A 12,579-nucleotide genomic window follows, 5' to 3' on the forward strand; every position below is an offset into this window, starting at 1 on the left:
TGATACATTTTCATAGGATAAAATGCAATTAATAAAATTTACAGTTTAAATACATTGTCAGTTGCATAGACCCATGAAAGAAAATTTAAAACATGAATACTACATGTTAATTAAATCAGTATAATGCTTATGTATTAAAAATAATAGACATTTTAATATGTTTATTGATATTCACAATGTCTATAAATATAAACGCTAATTCCTGGACATACGGATTAAAGAGGAATGTGAAAAGATAAAAAGAATTGATGCTCTCACATTACAGCTGTGAATTTGATTTCATTTATTTTTGTTACAAGGTTTTTGAAAATGAAAATAATAGATTTCAGTAGACTTGGGACAAGAATAAGAATTTACAGATTACCTAAATCTGTTAAAATATTTCAATATTTTAATTTCCTTTTATGTCTGCATTAAAATGAACAAGAATATTATTTAAAATATGAAAAATTTGACAAATCCATTCAGAAGTCACAAGTAAAGGAAGAGCTACAACTAGGCTTATATGAAGTTGTATTTTGACATTTCTCAGACAAATGTAATAATTTTTCTATTACCTGATTAGAAGTGGATGGGACATCTTTACCTGGAGGATAAAAAATAAAAAGGATAAATTGGGAGTTCAAGATTTGCAGATACTAACTATAGATAAACAGTAAGTTTATATTGTATATCACAGGGAACTACATTTAATATCTTATAGTAACTTATGGTAAAAGAGAATATGAAAATTAATACATGTATGTTCCTATATGACTGAAGTACTGTGCTGTACACCAGAAATTGACACAACATTGTAAACTGAGTATACGTCAATAAAAATATATGTATACATATAAAAAAAGAAAGCAACCTAAGAGTTTTAGAACTTCACAGGCTGGTGGTAAGGAGATGGTGAAAGAATAAAATACAGTGATAAAACTTCATCTAAACATCAGACATGATTCCATATTATTACTACGTTCTCAAGGCTATATGACAAAATCAAGGAAGAACAAATGTTCTGAGGCAGTGTCAATACTGTTCCTATGTAAGCAACACACACCAAAGCTGGTGAATAAAAGTGGATTTTGGAACTGAGTAACACAACTTTGTCCAGAAACATGCTATGACAATAGAGTTTGGCGAATATTTTTTTAAAGAGTAATTATGGCTGTGATATTTAAAATATAAATTGTATAAAATTATCACAGGAAAAGCACATGATTTTTAAGATGAACAATTATTATAGAGATAAGTATTAAGTAGCAATCATTATAGAGAAAAGTACATTACAAAGAAAGTACTAAAGTAACAACAGTATCTCCAGTTAAATCCAGATTCAGGTTGATTATACCTATGAATACTGGAGCAACTTATACATGTGTTAATCTGAGATCCACTACTAGTATTTTAAAAAAGAAGTTATTAGAGAGGTCACAGAATACTAAATATATCAAAATCCCAATTTATTAAAGGAACATTGACTAATTCTTAAGTCTACAGCCTACTAAACTTGGTAGTGATTCTTAGCAAAATCTTAGAATATATTAAATAAACTAAACATACTTTGTATAACAAAGTTTGTTAGTAATTTCTAATAGCTCACTGTTCTTCACAAAAAAAAAATCATGTCCAATGCATTGATTTCAAATATTTGCAGCAACATGGATGTTCCTGGAGAATGTCATTCTAAGTGAAGTAAGCCAGAAAGAGAAAGAAAAATACCATATGAGATCGCTCATATGTGGAATCTAAAAATACAAAACAAAACAAACAAAACATAAATACAAGTCAGAAACAGACTCATAGACATAGAATACAAACTTGTGGTTGCCAAGGGGGTGGGGGGTGGGAAGGAACAGATTGGGATTTCAAAATGTAGAATAGATAAAACAAGATTATACTGTAACGCACAGGGAAATTTATACAAGATCTTATGTTAGCTCACAGAAAAAAAGTGTGACAATGACTATATGTATGTTCATGTATAACTGAAAAATTGTGATCTACACTGGAATTTGACACAACATTGTAAAATGATTATAACTCAATAAAAAATGTTTAAAAAATTTTAAAATATGAAATCCATATAATCACATATCTTTATAAATATAATCATACATAATTTAATTAACAAATGTTTTTAATTAATATCATCTTATAAACTGAGGGAATTATGTAGCCTGAATACAATTCAATTAAAGCATTAGAGGCAAGAATCTGGGGAACTAAGCATCAATATGAAGGGCATGAAGAAATCAAACGCTGTTGGGTGAAGTGGTTGCAGCTTTTGGTGCTGAAGGTGTTAAAAGAAGTATCATATTTATTCTCAGAGTAAAGATGTGAAACATGCCATCACTATGCTAAAGGTCAGCTGAATTAACATCCTTAGTAGATTTCCTATTTGAGGTTAAGGCATTGATTGGAAAAGAATATGAACCTTAGAATTAGAACAGGAATATCAGAAAATTTCTGATGACTGCAATTAACCTGAATTCCAAAACCAGCAAGTAAGACTATGTTGTTAGATGAAGGGCTGCCTCTCATCCTGAATAAATAGTGAGACTCTTCCTTCCTTGATTAAAAACCCTGCGGAAAGTCATCTTGCAGAGGAAAGCCAGCCAGTGTCCCTCAACAAAACACATCATTGTATTCAGACTGAAAATAAAAATCAGATCCAAGCATGCCCTTGAAATGGAAGAGATTAGAACAGAAAGAGAATATATGCCTTTTTATTCTTTAATATTTATTAACTACCTGCCCAAATCAAATAAACAACAGGGTGAATTCAACAACATGGTAGTTTATTGAATTGATTCCATGAGTCTTAAATTATGAAGGAAAACACACACGTTATGGGACTGAATGAGTATCTAGATATTGGTGCACGTACCAGAAGATCTGGACTCAGTATTTTAGCTCAGAGTTGAAGTTATTAACTAGAGCGGCTGCCTAGGAACTGACCTCAGTAATGACCCTTATAAAATAGCATTACTATTTCAGGTTGTAATTGTCTCCTATTAATGCTGTAATAAATTACCATAAACCTGATGGCTTAAAACAACACAGATTTATTATCTTACAGTTCTACAGATCAGAATTCTTAAAAGACACTCACTGGGCTAAAACCAAGGTATTGACATGGTTGCATTCCTTTCTGGAGGCTTTAGGGGAGACTCCATTTCTTTACCTTTTCCAGTTTCTATAGACTGCCCTTATTCCTTGGATCATGGACATCTGCATTGCTTCAAACCAACTATGGCTATTTGAGTTTTTCTCATGCTGCATCACTCTGACATTGTCTTTTCTGCTTCTCTCTTCTACCTTTTAAGAACCTTTGTGTTTATATTGTGTTAACCTGGATAATCCTGAATACTCTCCCCACCTCAAGATTTTTTTTTACTGTCATATAGTCAGTTACAGTGTGTCAGTTTCTGATGTACAGCATATGTTCCAGTCATGCATATACGTATATATATTCATTTTCATATCCTTTTTAATTAAAGCTTATTACAAGATATTGAATATAGTTCCCTGTGCTATACAGAAGAATTTTTTTGTCTATTTTTATATACAGTGGTTAACATTTGCAAATTTCAAACTCCTCAATTTTTCCCTTCCCACTCCCTTTCCCTCACTAACTATAAGATTGTTTACTATGTTTACGAGTTTGTTTCTGTTTTGTAGATGAGTTCATTTGTGTCCTCTTTCTCCTTTTTTTTTTTTTTTAAGTTCCACGTATAAGTGATATCATACGGTATTTTTCTTTTTCTTCCTAGCTTACTTCACTTAGAATAACATTCTCCAGGGACATCCATGTTGCTACAGATGGCATCATTTTATTCTTTTTTATGGCTGAGTAGTATTCTCTTCTATAAATATACCATAAATTCTTTATCCAGTCATCTGTTGATGGACATTTAGGTTGCTTCCATGTCTTGGCTACTGTATATAGTGCTGCTATGAACACTGGGGAGCATGTGTCTTAAAATTAGAGTTCCCTCCAGATATATGTCCCAGAGTGGGTTTGCTGGGTCATATGTTAAGTCCATTTTTAGTTTTTTGAGGCATCTCCATACTGTTTTCCATAATGGCTGTTTTCCACCAAACTGCGTTCCTACCAGCAGTGTAGGAGGATTCCCTTTTCTCCACAGCCTCTCCAGAATTTGTCATTTGTGGACTTTTGAATGATGGCCATTCTGAATGGTGTGAGGTGATACTTCATTGTAGTTTTGATTTGCATTTCTCTGCTAATTAGCAATATTGAATATCTTTTCATGTGCCTATTGGCCATTTTTATGTCTTCTTTGGAGAATTGCTTGTTTAGGTCTTCTGTCCATTTTTGAACTGGGTTGTTTGACTTTTTTTTATTAACTTGTGTGAGCTGTGTATATATTCTGGAAATTAAACCTTTGTCAGTCACATCATTTACAAGTATTTTCTCCCATTCCATAAGCTGTTTTTTGTTTTGCTTATGGTTTCCTTTGCTGTGCAAAAGCTTATAAATTTAATTAGGTCCCATTTGTTTATTTTTGCTTTTATTTCTATTGCCTGGGTAGACTGCCCTAGGAGATCATTGCTAAGATGTATGTCAGAAAATGCTTTGCTATGTTTTCTTCTAGTAGGTTTATAGTGTCTTGTCTTATATTTAAGTCTTTAAGACATTTTGAGTGTATTTTTGTGTATGATGTGAAGGAGTCTTCTAACTTCATTGATTTACATGCTGCTGTCTAGTTTTCCCAACACCATTTGCTGAAGAGACTGTCTTTTCTCCATTGTATATTCTTGGCTCCTTTGTCGAAGATTAATTGACCATAAGTCTCTGGGTTCATTTCTAGGCTCTCGATTCTCTTCCATTGATCCATGTCTGTTTTTGTGCCAATACCGTGCTGTTTGAATTCCTGTACCTCTGTAGTATTGTCTGAAGTCTGGGAGGGTTATTCCTCCAGCTTAATTCTTTTTCTTCAATATTGCTTTGGCAATTCTAGGTCTTTTGTGATTCCATGTAAATTTTAGGGTGATTTGTGAAATTGTCATTATATGGGGGTGACATGGTACTATACTCTAAAGGCTGTACACAAAAACTACTAGAGCTGAAAAAAGAACTTGGCAAGGTAGAGTACAAGATCAACATACAGAAATCAGTGGCACTTCTTTACACTAACAGTGAAATATCAGAAAAGGAAAGTAAAGAAATAATCCCTTTTAAAATTGTATCAAAAAAAAAAAAAACAAAAACTTAGGAATAAATCTGACCAAGGAAGTGAAATATTTATATGTGGAGAACTACAAAATGCTGACTAAGGAAATTAAAGATGACTTAAAGAAATGGAACGATGTCCCATGTTCTTGGATTGGAAGAATTAATATTGTTAAAATGGCCATACTACCCAAAGCAATCTATAGATTTAATGCAATCCCTATCAGATTACCCAGGACATTTTTCACAGAACTAGAACAAATCATCCAAAACTTTATATGGAATCACAGAAGACCCATAATTGTCATTGTGGTTTTGATTTGCATTTCCCTGATGTTTAGCAACATTGAGCATATTTTCATGTGCTTGTTGGCTATCTGTATGTCCTCTTTGGAAAAATATCTATTCAGTTCTTCTGCCCATTTTTAAATTGGGTTGTTTGTTTGTTTCTTTGATGTTGAATTGTATGAGCTGTTTATATAGTTTGAATATTAACCTCTTGTCAGCCATATGATTTGCAAACATCTTCTCCCATCCAGTAGGTTGTTTTTTGTTTTGTCAGTGGTTTCCTTTGCTGTGTAAAAGCTTTTAAGTTTAATTTGGTCCTATTTGTTTATTTTTGCTTTTATTTCCTTTGCTCTAAGAGATAGATTCAAAAAATACATTGCTGCGATTTATGTCAAAGAGTTTTTTGCCCACATTTTCCCCTAGAAGTTTTATAGTTTCTGGTCTTACATTTAGGTCTCTCATCCATTTTGAGTTTATTTTCGTATGTAGTATTAGAGAATGCTCTGATTTCATTTTTTTACATGAAGCTGCCCAGTTTTTCCAGCACCACTCATTGAAGAGACTATCTTTTCTCCTTTGTGCTTTCTTACCTCCTTTGTCATAGATTAATTGATCGTAAGTGTATAGGTTTATTTCTGGGATGTCTATTCTGTTCCATTGATCTGTGTCTGTTTTTATGTCAGTACTATGTGGTTTTGATTATTGTAGCTTATTGTCTGAAGTCAAGGTGCATGATTCCTCCTGCTCTGTTCTTCTCAAGATTGCTGTGGCTATTTGGGGTCTTTTGTGTTTCCATACAAATTTTTATTTGTTTTAGTTCTGTGAAAAATACCAAAATTAGTATTTGAATAGGGGTTGCTTTCAATCTGTAGATTGCCTTGGGTAGTATCATCATTTTAACATTATTTCTTCCAACCCAAGAACGCTGGTATATTTTTCCATCTGTTTGTGTCATGTTCAAATTCTTTAGTCAGTGTCTTTAAATTTGTGGTTCAAGAACTGATTAAGGGACCAAGGAGACTGCCCTGAAAGAATCTTCTTTATATTTTGGCCTTAGTAAAGGATGGCTAGGTCTTGGACAGTTTCTCAGATTTAATTCGGTGGCAACTTTGATTGCATTTACTGTTGGGATAAGGTCTGTTTACTTCACTAAAGCAACAGAATGACAGATATCTAGATACATTTGCTTTCATGTGGAGGGACACCAGTGCTGCTTCATTGGTGTGTCTCAGAGCTTCATCAGTTTCTGTCTCTCTGTCAAAATCTGAGTTGCACAAACATTGATCATTTCATATATCCACAGGACATACTAATGGTCTACTACATGGAGAACATAAGGCTGATAGGTCCTAGTGAACGGAAAGGAGCAGGTACCTCAGGCCACTTTAAACACATAGGTTGCCAAAGGAAAATGAAAGAATCTGCACCTTACGGAAGTTTGAGGGGGGTTAGTAGCCTGAATTATTTCAGGATAACCACATTGGATTCAACTTGCATCTCCTCTTCTTATAAATCAAAATAGCACAATATTTGATGAGCCTCTTAGAATTTCGGTAAGCTATATACCAGTTGGAATTAGGCCCAGAAAGAGAGCATCTCTTGTGATAAATGATTAATTAGTTACAAAATTTGATTCCATAAAATATTAATGAAATAAAGGAACTCTAGTAAAACTGATTAATCAAATAATAGAAAATCTGCATGTGCACACGTGCACACACACACACACACACACACACACACACAGAAACAATGTTAGAAGTCAGAGGGCATCACTATAGATCCTGCAAACATTAAATACATACAAAGATATGATGAACAATTTTAAGCTAAGGGCTTCTGAATTTTAATTGAAAAGGACAAATTTGATAAGAAATGTAACTTTCAAATCTGACAAGATGAATTAGAAAATGGAGATAGTCTATAACTGCAAAAGCATTTACATCTATATGTTAAAAAATTATTCACAATAAATATGACCTCCCCTAGATGATTTTTACAAGAAAGTTATACCAAAGAGTAGAAGAAGTAAAATCATTCATACACAAATTCCTCAAGAGAGTAGAAAGATTCTAAATCTGGGTCACCTAAGAAGCACTGGCATCTTAGATGTACCCAAGAAAGGGTAGCACTGGATCGTAGAGAAGTGGCCAGCAATTGAGAACCCAAACAGTGGAATGTGGTGTCAAAACAAATGGAGGAAGGAAGAATTTCAAGAGGGAGATGTTGAGCAACATTTGTAAGTGCTAGAAATAGAGAGATTTACAGCATCCCTAGTATGAGAAATATTCTGAAGCAATGACTTACTTTTCTTATCTTGACCTTGATTTTCTCTCTCAAGTGTAGTCATTTCCTGCCTACAAATGAAAGAGATAATAACATGAGACACTCCAGTTCTCAAAGCTAAAATTGCACTTGAAAGGAATGTTTCTTTGCTCTTAACCTAAGGTCATTGCTAGATTACATTTCAAAGGTTAAGTAAAATTAAAAGCCTGCTTACTTTGTCTCTTTCTGAAAAAGTATGAAATATAGTTAAGAACACCGTATTATATAATTGAAATGGCTAGAGTAAACCTTAAACGCTCTCACATAAAACAAGGCAAATATGTGAAGTGATGGATGTGTGAATTACTTCAGTCGAAAAATACTTTCCAAATGTGTACATATATCAAATCATCAAATACTCTAAATATCTTAAAATTTTATATGACAAGGTACTTCGGTAAAGCTGAAAAAAGAAAAACCACAAAAATCTAGGATAAGAATGATAAATGTGAAGAACAGACTCCATAATTTATGAAACTTTAGGAATTACTAAATTCTTAGACCATGCATATTGTATATTATCATAGTACAGAGAACATATGTGCAGTATGGTGAAATCAGGAATGATTCAATGAAGAGTATTAAAATGCAATTTGTTTCTCTGCTATTCTTCATGAGAGAGTACATATCTTCAAAGACAAATGAGAAGTCTTAGAAATTCTAACTGCCAACTTGCAGTGACAGACATTATGTGGGCTAATGATGAGAGAAATAGAGATTATTTCCATAGGGACACAATTCTTTACCAAACAAGAGAAGAGACAAAGGGGCTGGGGTTGCCAACACAGTCACCTTTTGTTTGCTTCCCGGACTGCTAAACTTGAGAGGAAATATGGAGATAACAAAGGATACAACCTGAAATGACCTGTCCACCGCAAAGAAGGTAATACACACAGAACAGAGATGTGCCCAGGGCAGAGGGAGAATACTTGGTGAGGAGGCAGTCTGAGATTCATACTAAAATCAAAGCCTGAATCTTAAGTTACTTCTCCTCTGCACCCTCCCCAAGCAAATGCCCAGGTGGACACATACATATCACTTTATCTCAAAAATGACCTGCATAACAAACATAACACAAAAATAGCAGAAACAGTGTATTAAAGGCAGATAAAGAGTGATTGCCTGTTATTAAATATTAAGAATAGTAAGACATGGAGAGGGAAAGTGGGCCAGCATAAATCAGGAAAACAACTGAAAGAAATGACAACATTTTAGAGAAATTAAAACAGCATTAAAAACATGGAAAAGTAAAATCAGTTCCTCTAAAAACAAAGCAGGAGCATGTAAAGCACACTGGAAAATTAAATGGTATAAAATGAGGAGGTCAGGTCGTTAATTATGAAAAAAGAAGGCCTAATATAAGCATAGTTGTTATTTCTGGAGGTGAGAACCAAACAAATAAAACAAAAGTGTTCAAATATATAAAAATAAAACTTAAAGACTTGGAGCTGAATATTGATTTTATAGGGAAAAATGCACAAATCATATGGAACATTGTTATGTAATGCCTTCTGAACTTCAAGAATAAATAATGAATCCCAGAACATCCGTGGGGAAAACACTGCAGATAAGAATCAGAAAGTTGGTTCTATAACATCACCAGATACTTGCTATCTCCTTTCCAACCACAAAATGTAAAGGAGAGTTGCAAAGAGTCACAGGGCAGGCATAGTCACTCTACTGTTTCTACTTTTTCCTTTGTGCAGAGAAAGCAGATACGAAACACGTAGGAAATTACTGATTCCTGCAAACATTGTTTCACATCACCAGCAAACACCTAGGCCTTCCTCTCAATCCCTCATCCTTTTATGCTTTGTAGCTGCAGGAGGGGCCATCTCAGAGGTAGAAACGCAGACCTTGAAATGAAATGATTAGGAAAGAGGTTGAGTGCAAAGATATGAAAAGCCCATGACCGATAAGCAAGTCAGGGTGTTTCTGTTCATCTAAGCCAAGGCAAGATACCGGTGTCCAGATATAGATTGTTTTTTTCACTGCTTCTTTTTTTTTTTTTTTTTTCCTTTTTTTCCATTGAGTGTCTTGTGAGGGTTGGGCAACAGATAGGCACTTACGAGTCAAACAGTGGTTAGTGCTTTGACAAACACATGGCCTGTAGAGGAAGATGGACTATAAAAAGCTAAATTAACAAATATAAAGTTACGAGGGAGGAGTAAATAGATGGAGCACAAGAGATTTTTAGGGCAATGAAAGTATTCTATATGCTACTATAGTGGTGGCTACATGTCATTATGCATTTGTCAAAACCCATAGAATGTACAACATCAAGAGTGAACCTTAATGTAAACTATGGACTTTGGTTGATAATAATGTGCCCATGTTGGTTCATCAGTTGTACCAAATATGCCACACTGATGAGGGATACTGAGGGTAGGGGAGTATATGTGTGTGGGTGGGGAGGGCTATGTGCCAACTCTATTTTCTGCTCAATTCTGCTGTGAACCTGAAACTGCTCAAAATAGTCTATTAATAAATAAATTATATGTATGTGTGTGTGTGTGTGTGTATATCTAAGGTCTAAGGTCTAAGATATATATATGCATGTATGTATGTAAAGTTACAAGTTAAGATAAAGGCATGGCAAATATAAGTGGGGGAGGTGGGGTGGGCAGTGCAGGAAATCCACCAGGTGTGGAAAAAGCATTACCGCATAGTCTAGTCAGGGAGATTTTTCAGAGAAATCACAAGAGCCAGCATCTCCAGTAGAGATGACATCAAGCCCAAGCAAGGAAAACAAAAACCATGAGCCCTAACAGAGCTGTATGTACCAGGGTCCTGAGGTGAAAATGATTGATGGCTTGAGGAGTGTGACTCCCTGGGGGATAATGGGTGAGCGTGCAGGGTGAGAAAGGAGATTGGAGAGGTACACAGGAGTCAATCCTCATTGAAGCCCCAGGTGAAGAATTTGGATTTTATTCTGGATGTAATAGAGAACCATTAAAGAGTCTTAAGGGAAAGTCATAATTAGACATATATTTCCCAAAGACTATTCTGGCTAAGCATAAAGAATATGGTAAAAGTGTGGTCATTGCAAATAGCCAACCAAAGCCAAACATCTTTTATTTCAGCTATACATTCATGCATTTGCTTTATATAGCTATTAAAAAACAAAATATGTACACCCACTAATACCCCATCTTTCGTGTTTAGATAGAGTCCCCATCCAACATTCTGCGAAGGTCTTAGAAGCAATCACCAAAGAATTGGATCATTGTGGTTCTAAGAGGTCTAAGATAAGGTGTTAGCTCTCTTGGGACAGAGATTCTGGAAGTTAATCTTTGGGAGAGGGAAATGCTCTGATATGCTGTGTTCTTACCGTTTACTTTTCACATCTGGGTTCTCCTTCCCGAGCTGCTTTTGATTGTCTTTCAGGCAACTATAGGAGAACACAAAGAAAGAGACTGTTACCGTCCCTCCAAATATTTTCATCTCCTTTTCTAGCTTTCCTTGCCATGAAAACCAAGCCTGCCTTTCCATTTTGTCAAACTTCTCTTTTCCTTTGAAATTGGCAGTCGTAGTTACAGAATGCAATTTGGAAATTGACCACAGGGGCCAGGCTGATGATGGGGCAAAATGTCTGTAGTGTGATCTTTGATCTCAACGTCTCATTTTTAATAATCAGGAAAGTTCCAAGGTTGTAACTGATCATAATTGGGAATGCAAGTTTCCTGAGTCACCAGAAGAGGTAGGAGGGGACAAAAAGGTAGAAGGACCTTAATAATGGGGAGGTGCAGACTCTCCATTGAGCCCAAGTAGCATCAGCAGCTTATGAACATCCATGTGTAGTAGTAGGACTATCGACCCTGGTCCTGAGCCAGACCAAGGTCCTCCAAACCCTGCTGTCTTGCCATCCATGTACATATAGGGCAATGTAATCTTCACCAGTATTCAAGAAAGTTTGGGGGGAGGGGATAGCTCAAGTGATAGAGCACTTGCTTAGCATGCGCAAGGTCCTGGTTTCAATCCCCAGTACCTCCTCCAAAAATAAAAGTAAATGAATAAACCTAATTACCTTCCCTCAACAAAATAAATAAAAAAGGAAAAATTTAAGAAAGAAAGAAAGGAATTTTTGTTGTACATACTACTCTTAGGGTTTTCCCAAAAATTAAAAATCATTCTTATGAGAATCAAACACAGACTGAATGATGAAGTTGTGACCAGAGTGACAACGTGATTACACTGTGGTTATGCAACAGTTAGCAATAGAGCCAGGCTCATAATTCAGTTAATCAAATCTTTCACTACACCTGTTGTACAACAAGCATAGCATTACTTTGGTCTTTTTCCGCTGTCATCAAATCCCCAACGTTGGTCTCTTGTCCTGTTTCTATATAGGGCTGCATATAAAATATCTCAGACTATGAGCTTCACACTTGTTTACTGGCTTTATTCAGAGAAGTCATTTCCTCAGTGTTGGTGTTTACAGTTAAAGAAACATTGTTAGATATTGACATATAGGACCACTAAGCAGGGAATAGAATTTGTTAAATACAAAGTAAATCAGATTTGCAGAGGAAGGGACCCTTTTCTTTTACAGAATATATTCTGTTATAGAGATTTCTGGATAATACTCAAAAGTGGTCAGATTTTGATACAATGATTATTAGTAGGATAGATTGTAAAATCAGGTAAAATTTAATTTCAGCATCGCCGTCTTCTGTTCTTTTTCTGCCTTCCTAGAGTCCAGTTTTCTCATGATTTCATTTTCCTAAATTGGTCAATGAAGAAAGAATCTACTAAAGTAATTGTCCTTGAGGTTATTAATGATT

General features: G+C 34.9%; 1 protein-coding gene across 4 annotated transcripts in view; it reads right to left on the reverse strand.

The window, feature by feature from the left end:
• The window catches only part of GCSAML (germinal center associated signaling and motility like), a 43,819-nt gene that overhangs the window by 1,013 nt on the left and 30,227 nt on the right, over window positions 1–12,579 (reverse strand). For all 4 annotated transcript variants that reach the window (XM_032477255.1, XM_032477254.1, XM_032477253.1 and 1 more), the window contains 3 exons: window positions 11,127–11,186; window positions 7,778–7,827; window positions 558–586 (listed from right to left, as the gene is read on the reverse strand). In XM_032477255.1, coding sequence (XP_032333146.1) covers window positions 558–586; window positions 7,778–7,827; window positions 11,127–11,186 — 139 coding nt within the window. The remainder of the gene's footprint in view (window positions 1–557; window positions 587–7,777; window positions 7,828–11,126; window positions 11,187–12,579) is intronic.

The sequence above is a fragment of the Camelus ferus genome, chromosome 3, assembly GCF_009834535.1.
Source record: "Camelus ferus isolate YT-003-E chromosome 3, BCGSAC_Cfer_1.0, whole genome shotgun sequence".
Lineage (NCBI taxonomy): Eukaryota > Metazoa > Chordata > Mammalia > Artiodactyla > Camelidae > Camelus > Camelus ferus.